This window comes from Cinclus cinclus, chromosome Z (assembly GCF_963662255.1).
Source record: "Cinclus cinclus chromosome Z, bCinCin1.1, whole genome shotgun sequence".
Taxonomy (NCBI): Eukaryota; Metazoa; Chordata; class Aves; order Passeriformes; family Cinclidae; genus Cinclus; species Cinclus cinclus.
The window spans coordinates 39,610,403-39,630,081 of NC_085084.1; the positions used below are offsets into that span (position 1 = coordinate 39,610,403).

General features: G+C 42.2%; 1 protein-coding gene across 1 annotated transcript in view; it reads right to left on the reverse strand.

Annotated features, from left to right (window-relative positions):
• TRABD2A (TraB domain containing 2A) overlaps positions 1-19,679 on the reverse strand; it is a 78,768-nt gene that overhangs the window by 21,178 nt on the left and 37,911 nt on the right. Inside the window, exons 3-4 of the mRNA XM_062513341.1 lie at positions 5,254-5,400; positions 2,918-3,092 (exon numbers count right to left, since the gene is read on the reverse strand). Coding sequence (XP_062369325.1) covers positions 2,918-3,092; positions 5,254-5,400 — 322 coding nt within the window. The remainder of the gene's footprint in view (positions 1-2,917; positions 3,093-5,253; positions 5,401-19,679) is intronic.

The following is a 19,679-nucleotide window of genomic DNA, read 5'->3' on the forward strand; positions in this document are numbered from 1 at the left end:
CCCATCATCTTGTTTGCATATAATTGATGATTAAAGTTGTTCTTTCAATGGTATTTTGTTAATGGAAAAATTGAACTTTCCTTACAAAAAGCCTAGCTGATTCAAAAATAAATAAATTTAAAAATAAATACATAAAAAAGAGGGTGAAAACAATGAAAACTGAAAACAGTTCAAAGTCTTCTCTCCCCTTCTAATTGGGCAACCCTTAAATGTCCTACTACCATTTTAATACAACTTTGTCCTGCCATTTATAAGCTAGGAAATGCTAGAAAATGCTTTCTCCAGTTTTGTTCAGAAGAGGGCAAACCACCACACAGTCATTATTTATTTCCATTCCTGTAGCCTTTTTTTTTTCTTCTCTTTTCCTACTACTCATTCTAATCTGCTGTGTATGAGCACTTTCCTGGAACCTTTTCACAGTAATTAACAGCAGTACAATTCCAAGCAATGCTTAAAACTGATCAGATATTTATTCATCTTCATTTTTTGCTGGCATAAAAATAACTCTTCCACATAATTATCTATCACATACAGCAATCTGCATAAGCAAAAGACTGAATTAGCTTGCTGGAAAACAATGAAAGACTGCATTCATAATTGCAATATGCACTCAGGAAACCTCAGAAATCTGTAGAAGTTTATCTGTTTTCTGCAATAGATCCTGTGATGCTACTTCTCATTTAGACACTTAATAAGAATCAAATGAAACAAACAAACAAACAAAAACCCACCAAAAAACCTCATGCAGTCAAACAAGGGCATAATCAAGAATTGTGCTGCTAAATGTGGGAGGCTGGCACTATCCTTTGAACAGAACTGTTTGGAAGAGCAGATGAGAACAGAAGACAGACTGATATTAAAGCCAGAGAGTAATTAGAGACAATTTAAAAATCAGTCCAAAGTCCCCAGAGAAGACAGGGAAACTGTCTAGGTTCAAAAGCATGATGGAAAAGCATGAGAAGAGCATACAAGGTGCTTGGAGATCAAGCCATCTACACATAAGCCAAAGATCAAGGGTACTCATCTAGGCACAAGGCTCCTGGGAATGCTGCAGTATAGAAATGCTGGCAATCAGGGGACAGAAAAGGGGGAACTGGGAAAATAAAAGGAAAAAGAAAAGCAAGATTCCAGGAAGCCTGGGAAAGGATTTTAGTACCATCATGAAAGCTGAGAACAAGAAAGCTGAGAAATGAAGAAGGACAGGGATCTGTCCTGGTCCTGCAGTGCTTCTGGACTCTGGGACAGTGCTAAGCACACCAATGACAGTGAAGACAGTCTGGGGCAGAAGGGCAGGAACAGAAAGAAATTGATGGGAGGAGAAACAAATGAAACCATCTAAAGACGTGATTTGCAGCTGAATCCCAGCTGAATCCCAGCAGCTGGGATTCAGAGTGTGTGCAAAGAGGGGAAGAAGGTCTCTCTTCTCAAAGGATCTTGCTCTTGGGACATGTCAGAGCAACACATGTGTCTGCTTACAAGGGCTACTCATCACTCAAGCCGTGATGCAGTAACCAAAGCCCAAATATCTGCAACCAGCCTCCTGACAGAAGAGTAACTACTTGCAATAGAACAACCTGGACTTGGGGCTGGTGCATGCTTTCATCAGAAACATCTGTGCAGCAGGTTCAAATGGTCAGAACTTCAGCAGTGGAGTGCAGCAATGCCCTGGTCTTAGCCTACAGAAAGACATGATCAGAATCTACACAACCAAGGCCTGCTTCACTGTTCTTTGTGACAGCCAGTTGCACAGAGCAGAGATACTGCAGGAAGACTACAGGTAATAATCTTAATACACATCTGAACAAACATGTTCAGCTACCTTTCCTGACATCCCGGCTCTCACATACTGGGCCCTTGTTATGCTAAGTTTGTAACCCAAACTCCCTGCTGTAAGTACAGAAATTCTCACTGACTCTGAATGCAAATGCTTTTAGTGTTTAAGTAAATATTTTCCTTGCCTTGTCTTGATCTTTCATCCTCACTAAAACAGTATGCACTGAGACTGGAAAACCACACATGGATACTGACACCAGTCTCAGTTTTCCCCCTTTCCCAAAGGCCATATGGCTCATGGCAGAAGGGATGTAATACTTTTCTGGGAATTAGCACTTGCCTTTTCTAACACTGATCCTAACTTCTTCCTTTTCCTGGAGACAAAACAAAGGATGGGAGTCACGGCAAAACAATTGCATCCATACCCTCCATCCGGCCCTAGTCTGAAGTGCAGATGCTAACTTTGAGTTGGATATGCTGCTGGATGTGCCTGTAGAGTCCTGCTGACTGCTAAGAGGCAGAAAATGGAGAAGGCTTTTCCCTACTAGGCCTACTGCACTGCTCCAAGACAGAAGTAGAAATAACTTTCTTGTGGAAGCACAGTGAAAGAGGTAAGGGGCTCCAGGAGGAAGAGAAAAGTGAAATTGTGTCTTGATCCTTCTCTTGCATTTATTGAGTCCCTTAGTACACAATTGGCATATTTTTCTTTTAGACATGTCCTTGAAAGGTTAATTCAAGCACTGATGCAGCCTCAGACGTGCTGCCTTTCATCTCAGCTCCCTCTTCCTCCCGTCCTCTTGCATTGGTGGCCCAGACAATAAATATGTGTGTAGGTCTATGACCAGTTGCTCCTGTGCATGCATTGTAGTTGACTCATCTTCACCTTTGCATCCAACAAATAAGTCTGTAATTCACACCTATTGCAGTATGCACATGCACTGTGAGGTCTTTTCACGCTGAGGAAAAACACTCCTACACTGAAAAGGTTTTCCTACTAGGGTACAACTACTGGGGAAAAGCTGAGTTCCATGTCCACCACAATAAAAGTACTGACCCCTCTTTAAACTGAGGCAAGCATTTGCAAAATGCTTCTAAAGGGCACAGAAAGGAGGAATTGAGGTTGAATGGAACCACAGTCACATACCAGCTCCAAATGCAAAGAAGAAACTCTTGTCTGGGTGCTCTTCCAGCAGGGCCTTCACCCTCCTGCCCATTCGCTCATTTCGTTTGTAGATGAGCTCCTGCCGGAAGTAGCTGTCTATTTCTTGGGCAGTAATGCGTTCATGGGCTGGAAGTGAAGCATTAATGAAATTTGGGACCTAAGGTAGAAAAAAAAGTCTTCATGAAACGGGAATTTATTTCACAGGCAGCCATCATGCACAGGCATTCTTGCTCCACGTAGAGTGTAGAAACTGCCTTTTCCCTCAAGGCAAAGCCAGTAGAAAAAAACCCAAAGCAAGATAAAAAAATACTTAGCAAACTTCTACCGATAGATGGTGCTTAATTTCTCTCAATGCATCATTTTGTAAACTAGCCAGATGGATTTTCTTTTATTCAAAGCCAACAAATACTATCATTTTGCCACACTGAAGATCCTGAATCTTGATTGCTTAGTTGAAGTGTTTGCCCCTAACTGCCTTTAGCTACATACCTCTTTCTTAAATTGCCGTAACTATAATGACAATTACGCTCTTCTAAGAGAATTTGACTGGTATCAGAGCCTTCAGGCTGCCAAAGAGTAACTGTTCAATTTGAAGTAGTTAAAAAAATCCCGAAACTTTAAAAGGGCCGGATTTTGTCAGGAAAGAATGCATTACCACCTCCAGTTGCCCTGTCCTGATGGTATTTTTTTAAATGCTGGCTTCCTCCCCCAGGGCTCCCAAGGACAGCTGTGGCTGTACACTACCCTGACCTCTTGCCAGTGTAGAGAAAATTTGGGTCTGCAATTGTTGCAGCAATCCTGGCTTCTTGACAAGTAGCTTTAGGCATTCACTTATGGGGACGCTAACTAAAGGGGGCGCAAGTGGTGATTTCTGAAGAGAATAGCCACTAATGAGCCAGGTGCTTTCCCCTGCAAGGCTGCAGCAGACAAAGAGACTTAGGACCCACTCAGAGACTATGACAGAATCTTTCCAAAGGGTAGTTGGCCCACAGGTAAACATCTACTGGGCAAGCATGGAGACAAATAAAACTAACTGAGAAGTTCTGCTTAAAGCATAAACTGACAGTGTTGTAATCTATCAGAATTCAGCTCTGCTGCCAAGGAGAGTGCCCTGAGGTGGAGCCTCTCACATTAAGTAAGGGACAGTTGTTCCCTTGGCAACATGCATGTGTGAGAAAGAGCTGCTCTCTCCAAGGACCTAAGGGCAATGTCTGCAGTCTGTATCATCTCCACAGGATTGTGATGGAGCATCTGCACCCTCTTAAAATGCTGGTCTCCTCTGAGAAATCCTTTGAAACCTATGCATGGAATGCTGGGTGTAGAAGCTAGGCAGCATTAATGACCAGGATGCCTGCGCCTGCAGGAGGGTGGGTGTGCAGAACAGGAAGGCAGCAGCACACGCACAAAGCATGGCACCAGGGAAGCAAGGGTTGACTCTGCAGCTCCTCAGCACTGCACCGCATGCAACAAAATATCATAGCAAAAGGGTTATTCAGCACAGAAAGCTCAGGTATCAACACCTGCCTTTTCAGCACTCTAAGGATAGAGCCTGTGTTTTCACTGATGTGCACAAATTGCCAGGCAACATCTCACAGACAAGAACAGAGAGGCCTCCTGATGTCTCAGCCTGAGGTTAGTTAATCTAACAGCCCAAACAGGCCAAATTGGTCCCTGCTGGGCATTTTATCATGGTTTAAAGATCAGTGTTGCATTCCATTGTGCTGCTTAGGAAACCATCTCCATAAACCCAAGTCTGTGAGGTCTCAGAAGGTCTCTTTTCCTTCACATTCAATCTAAACCTATCTTTCCTTTGTTTCACTCCATTTCTCTTCTTTGGGCCTTGTCCATAGCACACAGTCACACTGATAGGAAATCTTAAAAAGCCTGTAACTTGGCCAGCCTTACACAAGTGTCCAAGTCACAAGTCCATTTCTCTGTTCCTATTCCTAACAGCACAAGAGAGCCTGCTGTTGCTCTCTGTTGGCATTAAGTTTACTCATACCTAAGCTACTGCAATTCCACAGGATCCTTAAGAAAGCAAATTATTCGCTCATAGAGCTTTGATGCTTAAGTAAACATGGCACTCATCCAAAAGGGAAAGCAGGTGCACCTTCACTGCTTGTGTGTAAGAGAGGGGCCAAGGTGGCGCAGACTCCTGGAACACAAGACTTGGGAAAGCAGATGTTCCAGGGAGTCAGCAACATGCCCCTGGCCCTCACCCAGAAAGACCTGCCTAAGGAGAGACAAGCACACATGTTACAGGGGTTAGCACTACAGGGAGATGTGTGTAGGACAAGGGCTGCAGTGGCAAGACTCACTTGAGAGGTGTCATGGCTGAAGATGATGGAGCTGAGGTCCCCACAGTTGTAATGCTTGATAAGGTCTTCTGTCGTATAAGGGATCTGGAAACTGCCTGCTCGGAGGCTCTCCTGCTGCAAGAGAGTCTGATTCAAAGCAAAGACCACCTGAGGGAGGGGGAGAAGGGAGGAAAAGACAGAGTTCCTGGTAAGTTCTCTTTTCATCCCATGAGAAGGTCACAGACAGACAGCCACCTGCTGAAGGCTCTCGGAAGCTGCTCCTGCTCTGAGCCTGCCAGTCTACACATCACCATCCCATGCCTCCTATGGCTCCACAGGTACTCACACCTTGGATCCTGGCTGCTCAGAGGGAATGGACTCACCACATTTAACTCCATAGGGTTTTCCTGTGACTTGATTAAGACAGGTGACACAAAAGGGCAGGCTGAGGCAGGGACAATCTTGCTCCCTTAAATGACAGTCTACCTGACCACCACAGAGCCCCAGGGCCTGACAGGCTCCTACCCCCACAGCTCCTCAGCCACCAACCTAAATTAAGCATGGCTTCTCCTTGTTTGCTCTTCTGTCCTCATCTGCAAGAACAGCCACAGGCTGTTGCTTCCTGCTTTGTGTCTCCTCTTAGACACTGCATCTTTTTTAGGCAGGAATGGCTCTCTGGAGCGGGCCAGGGAAGAGTGGTGGCTACTGGGGGACACGGGAAGCTGCTCTCCTTGCAGCTGCTCAGCACTAGCCTCTCCCAGCTGGCTGCCTCCACAGGCAGGGTGCAGCCAGCATTCCTTCCTCCTCAGTTTTCCCCTGGGAACACAAACATTCCCATCCCCTTTGCCTCACGGAAAACTATCTGGCTGCCACAGCTCCTACCACCAGGGACCTTCCTGTTGTCCTTAAAGAGAGAAGATCACCCTCCAGATATGGCTGCTTCAACACCTCCAGCACAGCAGGGCTCTCCCATGGTGGTGGCCTCAGGGCCCAGACACTGGTCACCGATCCAACTGCCCCCTGCCTTGGGCAATGCACAGCCCTGAGGATGGCAGCCACTTAAAAGGGACAAGAGAGCACTTTAGACCAACAGGTGTCTCTGAAGCCAAGCAGATGCAGAATCTCTGTACCTCTAGTTAGGCAGCAGCCACCAAGCCCCAGAAAGGTGGAAAGCCAAGGAAAGACTTGAGTAGAAATTCCCCAGGTTGAATATAGGATGCCTGTGGGAACCTTTGCTGAGACATAGAGCTGTATAGTCCCTGTGCAGGGAGCAGTCCTTTGTCAGCACCTGGCAAATAAAACACTACCATCTCTTCATACTTATGCTACTACTGGTTTTCATAACAAAACTGGACAACTGTAACAAGCTTTCTTTCTAACAATCTACTCATTTATTATTTTTATTTTTAAAGGAAGTAAGCTCAGATACTGCTTTAAGTTTTTTAAAACTTACTCATGAGAGTGTTATTTTCTAAGCTCTGGTTACTCTCCGTGTAATTAACTCCTCCTGGACGTTTTCCTCAAATACCCTCAAAGGCACCCCAGAACTGAAAGTATTAGCCAACACTATGAAACTCACACATGAGTCAGCATACTCAATGTACTGAGACTATGTAAACCAAATTTTGGGATTACAGATGTGGATTACAGAGCAGATGTGGAAACAAATAGGTGCAACTTCTCTCCACAGCACAACTATCTGTCTTCTGCAGAGGGGTGCAAATTCCACTGGACTTGAAATCATGCTTTCCCCAATACAGCTAGGCTTATCTCTTTGGATTCAAATCACTGTGTATGTAACCCAATATGAAAGCACATAATGTAGCATTAATTCTGGGAGGGTGAATAGCAGCACACACTCGTACCTCATGTTTGCAAAAAAGGAGAGAATTCACTTTGCTGGTACAAACTGCACTCAACTAAAATATTAACTCCAACCAGACACTAAGGCAACTTACATCACACTAAGCAGTGGCCATCTTGCAAAGGACCTCTGTGAGATGCTAAAGTAAATTGAACAAAACCAAATTGAAATCCCTTTATGTCTGAACAAAGGTTTGCATGTGGGCTGGGGTTTATCATACTCCAAAGTCATCATTTTCCATTTGTTTGGCTTCAGAGAACTCCCAGTGAATGCTAATGACCAGACAACATTCACTTAGAGACAAGCCAAATCCATGCTGAAAATATGGGATTTCTATATGGGACTGCTAGATCATGCCAGGAAAATGTCAATATGTACAATCAGTCCAGCTGAAAGCCCTTCTGTGGGAATGGCCTATTTTTAAGCTATTGGGCACCATCTGCTTGATTATTTACCATTAAAGCAGTATGTCCTTTTCCAGATTTGAAACAATGACCAGACTGTCCCTGTCCAGATAGCAGTCAGGAAATGTAACAGCCTCCTGAGCTGGTCAGGTGGCTCTGCCTCAGTAAAGTCTAAGCACATCAAAGAGGCTTTGCAATCTTTACTGTTTGATTTTCATCCAAACACAAACCAGCAGAGGGTAACTGGCTTCCAGGGAGAAAGCACCAGCTTGCTGGGTGAGACGTGAGAAAAAAGCCGATATTCCCCTCTCTGCTGTATTCCTGCAGCCTGTACTCATGCTGTCACTTGCTGTGCATGCTACCTTCAGGTCCATACAGACCTCTTTCCTCCTCCCTTGTGATGTTCTCCAAATGAAATAGATTCAGTCTTGCCTCCAAACAGACTGGGCCTGGACTGTAGCAGCCAGTCCAAGCCATACAGGCATCTTCCTTCCTGTGAGCATGCAGTAAGATGCAGAGAGCTACATAAATCTACCCCAAAAGCACAGCATAAATTTCCATGATGACCTACAGTTATGGAGGATCACGGCATGCATTTCATAGGAATAGAAGCAACTCACTCCCTCTTGTTCCACATCTCTAATCTTACTGCTGGAATGACAAAAAAAACTGTCCCAGTGAGGCAGCTTTGGTGGCTCTAGGGCCTTTGCTAAGAGTATACCTTTCTGGTTGGAGGTGTGAGAGTTAATATTGGACACATGAAGAAATTTCAGGATGGCAGCAGCTGAAGGGCTTGCTTCCCAAATGGGAAAACACAAAAGACCCTTTACAATGAGGTTGTTCATGTTTCATCTCAGCAAACGTCCCAGCTCACTGCTCAAGACTCCTACATCCTATCCTAACCACAACTGCCTGGGGACACAGCACCCAGCAACCTACCTTGGACTCCATGGCCATATTGGTGGTTTGTGTAGCAGTGCATCAGCTGTTTTCCCTTGCCACAGAGGACTACAGACTGTTCCCTGGCAGCTCAGACTTCCCCCCAAGCTGCATCTTTCCTCACTCAGACCTAGACCTGCATCCTATCACTGTATATAGTACACGAGGGAGAAGTAATACAAGAACAACCTGAAGAGAGTGGGCCTCCACCTTGGTGCTGTGAGGGATAGAGGTGGTCTCCACTCCTTTGACGACAGCAGCACCAGCTCAAGTCCTTCTACACCAGAAGGAAGAAAATCAAGATACAACAAAGAGGTAGAAATCAAGAGAGCATCAATGTCCTTGACAATTAGCCCTCCCTAATGAGTTACAGTAATTCATGCCTCAGGCTTTGCACAGCTGGAGTTCAGGAAATTCTACTGTCAAAAATACTCTCTACATCAGCTGGACTGAACAGAACGGTGGTATCTACTGGAGGGATGGCACACATATTGAGAACTACACAGGACTGCAATTTGCCATACAGCCTCTCAAAGCAATCTGATACTTCTCAACTCCTCTATCACTCCTACCTTCTTGAGGGAATTTAAACTCCTCAGCAGAAAGAGCAGGGGATGTGGGGGTAAAGGGGCAGGAACTGTTTGCAATATCAGATGTTGCTTAAAGCTCTGCCCTGGTGAGAAGGTTATCTTCATTAAATAGTAATGGATAAACACTGTCAGGATCTCAAGAAAAAGGAGATCCTGTTCTTAAAGATTTTTTTGCTCAGAAGTTGATAACCCATTATCTGTCATTGCTTCTCAAAGAAAATATCAGACTAGGTGCAAAGTGATGCTTAAAGAAGACCACAGCCATCAAACTCTGCAAATTGGGCCTCAGTCTTGTTTACCAGATGCAAAAAGCTGAAGAAAGTCAACAGAACATGAGAAGCAGGAACCAGATCAGCAGCTGGTCTGAAATTGCTATATTTGCTAGCCACAAATATTGCTTGCCTTCCGAAATCCCCATTCGATCCTGCAGTGCTTTCATTGCTGGTAATTCTAACCAGTTAAGAAAACAGTGAATATGGAAAGGTTGAAAAGAAGTTTTCAATTTTGCTTAGAAATCAAACACAAGAACGTGGGTAGATCTGAGCTCCTCCAGCAAGTGGCACAGAAAGTACACATCTGTCTTGCAAGTATCTCTTGCATTACATTATTTTACTATTTCCAAGATCTTTCCTGTGTTGGAATCCTCAGAAATCACTCTACATTCATCCTCCTTGCAAAACCATTCTTCTTTATTTCACACACCCCCTCCAGCAACTCTATCTTACTCTGCTCCATTAAGTGTATTCATACTAGCATCAAAGCATCTTCTGAAAAGATGTATTCAGAGAACAAAAGTAACAAGTTTATTAGAAAGGGATTTTTTATCTCCCACCTCCCATTTTCACTGTGATCTCTGTTTTCCCCCAACACTCTCCCTTTTTGTACTGTGGAAAAAATCGATTAAGCTCTCTAGTATACATATTGCTGCAAAACTCATTCTCCTCCTGGAGATTTCTTCAGCTTTCAGGAGACACTTGTCCCCTTTGCTAGCATTGTTGGAGTGGCCTGCTAGGCTAAGGGGGTGGGGAAAAGAGAGAGCCTGGCAGATGCCTTTTTTGTCAAAGACAAAAGACCCCCCCTGCCATCCTCTCCACTTTTCAGTACTTTCATCCACATTGGATCAAAGTGCTGTTCTGCATATGAAAGGAACCTGGCATTATTTGCCTCAAATTAGCCTATCGCCATCCCGCTAGCCTCCAAGACTTTCCAACAAAAGCACTCACATCTGTTCCATCATTTGCCTCATCTTCAGGGTTTATTTTCTTTCTGCTCTCAGTTTTTGAGGGCCATTCAGACCCTTGAATTATAGTCTGGGGAGCATCTTCCTTGCTCTGGGATCGTTCAGCCAGACAATTTGCTTTTAATTGTCTTAAGGAATCATGGGCTGCTTTGGGGTCCTTCCCAGAGACTAACTGCATCCATTACAGCTTCCATTCAGCCTCTTCAGCCAATTCTTTCCCTTTCTCTCCTCCTTTTCAAAAGCATGCTTCTCTTCTTGCTCTTCACCTGGAGGAGACCATTGCTCCAAATCAAAACGGGCCTTAAATCAAAAGCATCATGACTATCAAAGTCAATAATCCTCCTTTGTCATGGTAATGATCCAGGAGGCCAAGTGTTGAGAAGAAAGCAGGATTTCTTGCTCCAGTGTGATGCAGCTCCTTAGAAGTCTGGTGAGCCTTCAACAGAAAGCTGGGATTGGCAACACCAGAGCCTGGAAGCCTGAACCCGCCTACTATGAGGAGCTCCTGCACACACAGGAAGGAGAAGTCTGATTTTGGCATGGACTGAAAATAGCAAAAGCAGGTTTAACCCACCATCTGCAGCCTTCAGAGCAGACTAAATCCCTTTCAGAACTGTTGCTTTAAAATTGAAGAGACAAAAATGAGGCAAATTCTCAAACTTGGACCACTTCTGTAAGAAAGACTGGATTGAAGCCATAAGCAGAGGCAGGTTATATGAGGGATCCGCCCAGTAGACAAGAACAATAGAAGTCAATGAAACAGAAGGAAATGGAAACTACTTTAGGTAACTTACGAGTTACATATTTCCCATGGTCTTTGTATTATTTCTATTTGGGTATTTTTTCCTCAAAACCAGCATTTCAAGTAGAGGGAGCATCTTTTCTGTAGCAGGATCACCCAAGTCACTTAGAAGACATGCAGTTTGCCTCAAGTCAGACAAAAAGATGCTGACACAGGTAAAGGCAGTGAAGAATTTGATCTCTGTCTCTGCTGACAACAAACTCACACTAACATTTTATGCCAAATTCTTGCAGTGTGTCTTACCAAACAAGGGCCAAACAGAAGACACTGAAAGTTTTCAATTGTGATGCAGAATTTAAGTGGGAATACACAAACCTACCCTTTTTCAAATAGGAGCTATAAAAACAAGGCTTTAGAAGCAATTAATTAAATTTTCATTCTGTTCTTATTGCAGAAGGATGATGGTTGAATCAAAGGAACACTACTTACAGCACTGCTGGAAGAAGTGGAACCCATTTACTTGTAGTAGACTGCACTAACACATAGCCTTTGTCTGAGTAATTTACACTGATTTACAGTGTAAAATGCAACTTTTATGTTTCCACTGACTGCAGCAGAAATAAACATCCCAGTATGTGCTGAATGCAGTAAGACCAGCAGTGGTATAGATTGTTCCCATTACTCAGGATAGCTTTTAATGCACATCTGGACACTTCCAAGATGTTGCTGGAACTTGCTCCCATCTTTCTATAGGGTTAATTATGTGGCTATGAACCTGCAGCTGCACTCGTCCTGAGAACTCCCCATCTAAGCCTACTGGGATTCCTCCCTGTCGTGCAGGAATCTCCCAAGTTTTCACCAAATGCATTCTTGTATAGAAAATCTTTGAACTGGTGATCCATATTTGCACATTACTAGAGAAGCATTACACTTTTTTTTTTTTAATTCCATCTTTGTTAAAGATTTTGTCAATGTTAACAAAGTTTGTTCCTAAAACCTTCATGTATCAAATCTTCACCAGATACTTTTTTACTTCAAGAAACAGAATGAGGGACTAGCCCTTTGTCTAATTTCAGGTTTCTACGGTCCTGAAGCAAAGTTGAATCCAAAAAAACACCCCCCCACCCCCATTTTCAACCTGCTACACTTAGCATTCCTACCTGTCTCTTCCTCAGCATTTCTTCAGTTGGCAATTCCCAGCTTCAAAATCATTGGGAAAAATGATCCAAATGAAAAGGAAATACTAACAATCCTGATTTCTCTTAGAGTATACTCACCTTCCAATTTACAGAACTGACTAACCAGTACACTGGTAGCAACAGTTTCCTTCTTTTGCTGAATACTTACTTGACAAGACAATTAACAGAACCATCTGAAGATTGTATTACAAGAATAACCAAGTTGCAAAGCAAAAAAACTTGAAACTAGGATTTCCTGGGCTGAGACTAGCTATACTTTTAAAATTCAATATCTGCAACTAATGATTTAGTTGTCATTTTGTTTGTTTGTTTTAAATAATCTTCTGCTAAAATAGTTTGATCCACTTCCTCCTCCTTCCTTTCCACCTGATAATCTCAAATGTAGTTGAAGCAAAACTAAAATACTGAGGTTAATAAAACACACTTATTTTTTTACACTTCTTAACATCTGTACAGGAAAATTCTCTTAGAAAGGAAACAATTTGGCTTTCTAACTATAGAAAGCATGTAAAAAATGTAGAAATTATGAAAGTTCACTGTGTTTGTGACTGTAAGGAGTAAGCTAGTAAAACTGCTGAAGACTACCTATCTTTCACAGCTTCAAGGACAACACTTAGAAGCACTTTCTATTCTCCTGACCCACAATTACAGAAACTAAACAAACTTGGTATTAATGACCTGGGATTTAGCTGCCATGTTTTTTTCACTCAGTGCTCAAAGATGGTCTTCGGAGTGCTGTTTAGATGAAAGAAAAATTCTTATAGGTTCCTATTACCCTTCAGTATTTATTTTATTTGTCCTCTCTACTACAGGCCATGTATAACTCAGGACTAAACTCAACAACAGATTTACAGATTGCTTCCAGAAGTAACTTGCCTTAGAAATTTAGAATACCAAACATACTCTCAACAGTGCTTGTATACTTTTTTTTTTTTTCTCTTTTTGTGGAATTGAATCATTCAGAACACATATTTTTAATTGGCTGGAATGCCTCCCCCTCTTTCTGAAAAACTGATGTCATTACATGCGCAATTCCTGTAAGTGTGAACAAATCAAGACCATGAGGTTGCTAGAGTAAACAACCTAATCTTGCAATGCCATGAACAGGCCCAGACAGTAACATATGTCTTACTGGTAACCATGCAACAGGATCTTAGGATTTTCTTGAAGTTCAGCCATCTAAGAAAGCATAGTCCATATAAAACGTTCAGCACTGATAAAACATTTTTCTACTCAATGGAACAATTAGGCCAGGACTTCGGGTGCTGTTCCAAACAGAACAACTATTTTGAACCAGTGTTTATGTTGTGGGCAACAGAAACATCTTCAAGAGAAGGTTCTGGCTTCCCAAATGAGCACAACAGAGCACCAGAGGACCTTTCCATGGATACGGGTGTGAAAAGGAGAATTTACATTGTGTTTTATTGTTGTTATATATTGTTCAACTTTGCAACAAAACCTTCAAACAAGAACTGCTGGAATGGTCCCTAGCTAATTTCAAGAAGATCAAAGGCTAGAAGTTCTCAATGCAAAAGTTTTCCAAGAGGAATAGCAGACAACATTTTCAAAAAGTGAGACACAGGCCTAAATCTGTGTTCTTTGTAGTACCTGTGATCTCAGCCACACAGGAAAAACAGCATGTCCCAAGGTTGGATGGGAATTTACAAGCCACCAGCTGTGCAATAAGAACCTGCAGATGATATTCTTGGAATGAGTCACTTGGATCCACTGCCAGATGGCACCTCCACTCACTTCCCTGGCTGTTCACATTAGGACATGACCAGTTGTCCCAATTCAGGCAATACACCAAGCTGCCTTTGTGAAAAAAAAATCTAAAATATTTTGATTTTCAGACCCAGGAAAATCCATCTGCTGCAAACATAATCAGGAAACTGCTGAGTGCTTGGTACTTCTGAGAAAAAGGCTAGAAAGTATCTGGGCAGTTTTGTTATGTTTTTTCTCTTTGTTTTGCTCTTGAAAAGGATTGTTGTATGCCAAAAAAGACCTCTCAGGAATTTTAAGTGGCTGTCTAAATTCAACTGATTTGCAGGACATCTTTTATCAGGTAAACGGTTGCTGGTAAAATATGGAAGATTTTAATCTGTGGACTTCTGAGCTAGTTTCAATGTATCCAAAGCCAAAAGAAAATATTCTTATTTTCCTCTGCTAATTCTGAGACTTGTCCACTGTAGTATGTGTCTTTATTATTCAAATTCCCCCGGTGCTTACCTTTAGAAATAAAAGCATTATATCATCAAAATGTAACTGCAGTCCTCAAGATATGAAGGCAGAAGGATGCTAGCTCAGATTGGACAGCAGAAGATTTATTAAATGTATCCTCCATCACTGCTGTTGGACTGGACAAAAAAAAGTATTGCAAGATTTTGTCAGGCAAAAAAGGTAAAAAAGCCAGGAGAATTTCTCTGAACTCAAACCTGTTAGACTAACTGAACAAAAATTTCTTAATCATCTCAGTGAAGAAGGCAACTCAGTGAACTGTTCCAACAGCTAACCCTGTCTTCTTTAGCACTTTTGAGCCCTAGATAGTCAAATCATTTTTTTAAAGGCCAGGGCAGGTCACCTTCTCCACAGCAGTTCTTGCACATGGTCACACACACTTGCTGTCAGGGTAAGTGTTCTGGATAAACATTTGCTTAAAGATCCCTGAGAAAAGCAGAGCTATCTGCCAAGAGCTCAGAATTTTTGCAAAGTCACCATGATTACATAACTCTGACTGTGAGGATTAAAATGGGCCAAGATAAGCAGGCAGGCTTTGTCTGGAGTGTGATGAAATGAACAGAAACAAGAACAAGGAATGTCAGGACTTATCTTACGGGCATGCTACACTTTGGCCACTTAAGCAATTACTGGGTAGCTTTCCTGGGCTAGGCAGGGCAATGCTTTCCAGAAATTATGTGAAAAAGCCACAGTGTAACTGGTATCAACTCAACCAGAAACAATCTGTATGGAAAAAATGCAAGAATATAGAGACTTATGGTCTGTAACTTTCAGCACCACAGCAAAAAGCTCTGGTGCAAAAGATTGCAACGGTACAATGAGATGTGAATCATCTTCCTTCAAATCCAATTTTGAAAATAACAAGCAATATTGTACAACAGCAGTTGCTTAGTGAGTAGTTGCTAAAACTGTGATGAAAAACAAAACAAGAAGCAGGTAATCAGGGAAAAATAATTAAAGTGGCTGAAATATTTACCCTGTCCAAGGAAGGTAAATTCTGACAAACTGTACTTACAGATTAAAGAGATCCTTCCCAGGCATTACCAAGTGACACAATTCCAATTTTTGAACAACAAACCCTCAAGAAGGTCTGTTCAGTATAGGCATGATGAGACTTGCACTGCAAAGTCTCCTCTTAAAATTTACATTTGAATGAGAACACAACATACGCAAAGTCCTGGGTTAAATTTCACTATTGTTATCCACCCCAAAGCTGTGCTGAAGTATGCCTCCCTCCTGCAACATCACATGACAGTAGTGTGAACCTTCTCAGTGTCAAGCAACACCTACTGGAGCTCCTTATGCTTCTGTCTCTTCAGTTAAAATCTGAGATGCAGGTCCACAAGCTTGTGTCTATGCAGTGTTGTGACACTGGATTAAGGATAAAAGAGTTCAGAGATTACCTCACTTTGGATTTTGACACAGAACAAGTAACATAAAGCAGATATTTAGGCCTTGCAATATTCTACATATTGCACACCATATAGTTTCTGCAGGGCTTTTTTAAATATCCATATACATGTTAGGATTAAAATACTCCTCCCAAACTCATATGCAAGGAAAATAAAGCTGAAATTGAAAAACTTGTGTCAAAATCCTTCACACAGAAGAAAGAAACGCTCATAAACATGAACTCCTACAAATTCTTCATTTGATCAATTTAGGAAAAATGCTGCCCTGTTGGTATTTTTGACTCATCTGTGAACTTTCTAACTAACAACAATTTCTGATACAAAGTTGCCACCTAAGAATAGGGCATGTACTGTCTGAGAGCCAAGGAGGTGTCATTCCCAGGTAGGGAATCTTTTACTGGAGTCATTAATGGTGAGGGCCCCTTTGGACTAGGTTGTGTCACGGCTCACAGGGATCCCAACCCAGCCCTTCCCCAGCACTGCCCACACCAGTGTGCCACAACACACAGTGCACCCTAATGCCTCTTACACTGCATTCCACTACAAAACTGCTTCCAAAGTTGTATTTGTTTGCCCTCCAAAGCAGCCCTAACTCCAAACTTTCACTTCCTTTCTAGCAGCTATTCTTTTCCCTTCACTCAACTCCACACTTTGGAGTTTTTCTGTCTCGTTACACATGAGCAGGACAGGGACTCACTCATAACAGAGAAATATCAGTATTACTTCTTGCCTAATTTTTTCAGACATGGCAGTATTTCATCAGGGAAGAAAAGCCCACAAGTGCCCTGCTAGTGTAGGAATCTTCCTAGGCATTGCCCTAAAAACAAGCATCCAAAACCACTCCTCATCCAAAACCAGACTTATGTTTCTCCCAACCATGCCAGTTTTTCAGGATCTGCAACATTCAACATTTAATAAAACTAAGCATAAATCTAACAGGACAACAGAGATTTCCTCTTCAGAACATGCCATATGTATTCTGTTGTTCAATACACTTGGCGCTGAAAACTAAATTATTGTTAGGAAGCCCTATATAGAATAGCATCTGTTTTGACTGACCAAAATTGGAAAGAAATCCCTACCTCTCAGAACTGCATTTCAGACACTTATATAAATCCCAAAAAACTCTGAAACGTGGTCACACTTCCAGAACCTGCTGAGAGGTTTGGAATTAATGTAAAAAGAAAATTTAAGGTTTTGAAGAGATTTCACAAGCCACTGGATACTTTGCACATCAGCCCCACTATGATCCTTGTGAGCCCAAACTACAGTGAGTGTACATGCGAATTTTGAGCATGGAGGACATTAAAGCCTCTTGCCATGTTCATGCACACCACTTTCCAAAAATTCAGCCCTAACCAACTACATACTTCCAGCTGAACAGTGCTGAAGATTAGGTGTAACACTTGCTAGTGTCTCACTTCATTGCTTCTACTCACCTTCTTCCACTCAAAAATAAGATTATGCACTATATGAGCACATTTAGCTGGTCGTGATACATTGGCTGAAGCCTTTCTTCTTGCTACACTAAACAGAGTTCTATATAAGTTCTCTTCCATTCCAAGCCTCCTCTTCCAGGCTTAGTCTTCCCCTTCTTGCGCTTGTGACTTGCTTGCTTGTGACTTGCTGGCATGCACTTTGACTGTGTAACTATCCAAATAAGCCACTGAGTCAATGAAAGTGCCACTGGTGGGCTGGAGACCTGACAAGTCCAGTTGGCACTCACTCAACTCAATGTCTCCAGTTTTCCACTGCTCCAAAGGTGGGAAGAAGGATAGGGTCCATTCCTGATGGTCACATGCTAAGTGCTGTCACATTTAGTTTTTATAATGAAACTCCCCATATTTCCTGGATGCAACAGCAAAAGGTGTCAATATTCCAATATCAAATTCAAGTTGCAGGGTGATGTATCAGATTCTCCTGACATGGCAGTATTGATTCTCTGCCTGATGACAAGAAGCACTGTGGAAGGAAGTACTTGCACAACCATCCATAAATGGTGAGAATGAGATCACTAGGAAATAATTCACTCCCTTGGTATGTCCTCTGGACAGCATCAAAGCTTAATATCAAACCCAGAATCCCAATCCTCTGCAGCCTCTCCTGCAATCCCCTGTACAATTCCTTACAGGAGATCTTTCAGATCAAATGGACAGAACTGCTACCTGAGAACAGTCCTGCTTGTCTTTTTCACACCAGAACAATGCAAGCTCACAAACACAAAAATAGCAGCATCACTGCTCAAAAGGTACAAACCTGAGTCATACAGCAGGCTCTCAGTTAGGATGTCCAACTGCATACACGTTACTGAGCAGCTCAAATCAAGTAAAACAAAACTTTAAGGCTGTACGTCCTGGCAAGTAATTATTTCATTCTCTATCCTTGGCTAGGGAAACAAGCCATTCCATCAATGGAATGTGGCATTTCTCTGAAGCCCTCTTCTTGCAAGAAAGACAGTCAGATAAATGTCAATCCAAATCATAAATGTGTTCCCAGCCTGTCTGCTAGAGATACACAGCTTCTTCTGGGACTATATCACCCCTTGGCAGAGGCCCTTGGAAAATATTTTAGCACATTTATTTTTCATTCAGGATGGAACATAAAGACAATTTTACTTATGCTTCAATTAATCCAGGCCCACGTTTTCAGCTTACTCAGCAATCACACAGCTCTGCTCCAGAGGCCCTCAAAATTTTGTCAGCACAACCTTTTATCTTGAATGGCTTCATGAAACTCAAAAGCCACCCTCAGTACATTGTGTCAAACATGCACTTGGTGCAGCACAGTGTTGATTTAAATTTTGGTCAGACAGAGGAGTCATCCAGAGACACCAGGCAACCACACATTAAATGACTGCACACTTTGAAAACCATCATCTAACATCAAACCCAAGAAATAATGAAATAAAAATAATTCATCCTTTAAGCCTATTATATTTTTTCTGTGCTGATGGAATTGTTGCAACAGCACTGCACAGAATGGTCTTCAATTCTCTACCAGCAGAGAGGCCTAATTCAGTTTTAATTCAAAATAGCTGATAAACAGTGATATGAGTGCTGACACATTCGACCTTCGCAATATTTGAAAATCATTTTAATTTAACCTTCTGCTGAACAGTTTCCAGGGACATTGCTTTTATCTTGTTAAAGACTTGTACTACAGTTTCCTTGGATCTCATTTGTTTTCCATGAAAGTTCAAACAGGCTGCCTAGCAGTTTGTAGTATCCTGTGCTAGTTCTTTTAGAAGCCTTGGCTGAGTGTGCCTGCTTCTGCTGTTTTTTAAATGGTTAGTTTTACCAGGTATCCTCTTGCCCGCCCCTCATCAGTAAGTTTCAGACCAAACCACTATCAGTTATATTCTTTTCCTGATGGTCCTTAACAGCACAGGTTTTTAACAAAAATATTTGTTTACTTCAGCCTTTCTGCCATGCTCAGATAATCTAAGGCTGTTCTTTCATGTCCTTCTCTCCCCTCATCTTCCTCTCCTACCTCCACAGCCTCTGCTCCCCTGCTGCAAAATGGTGCAATGAATATTTATGCATAACGAGGGACTCTGCACCAGGGCAGACCTCATGGTGGATAGTCCCCAAAAACCTGGCCAACTGAAAAAATATTTAATAAATTTCTTGCTTATGTTGCTTCCATTTTCTTATCTCACTCATTAGACTTCACGGCTTTATCTATCCTAGAAGCAAATTCCTAATATAACAAGTCAAAGAAAAAATAAAGTGTTAAATGAGCACCAATCTGTACAGTCATGACTGTAATTTCCCCCATTGGAAGGCAACATAAGTAACAAAGCATCAGCTGCATCAGTAA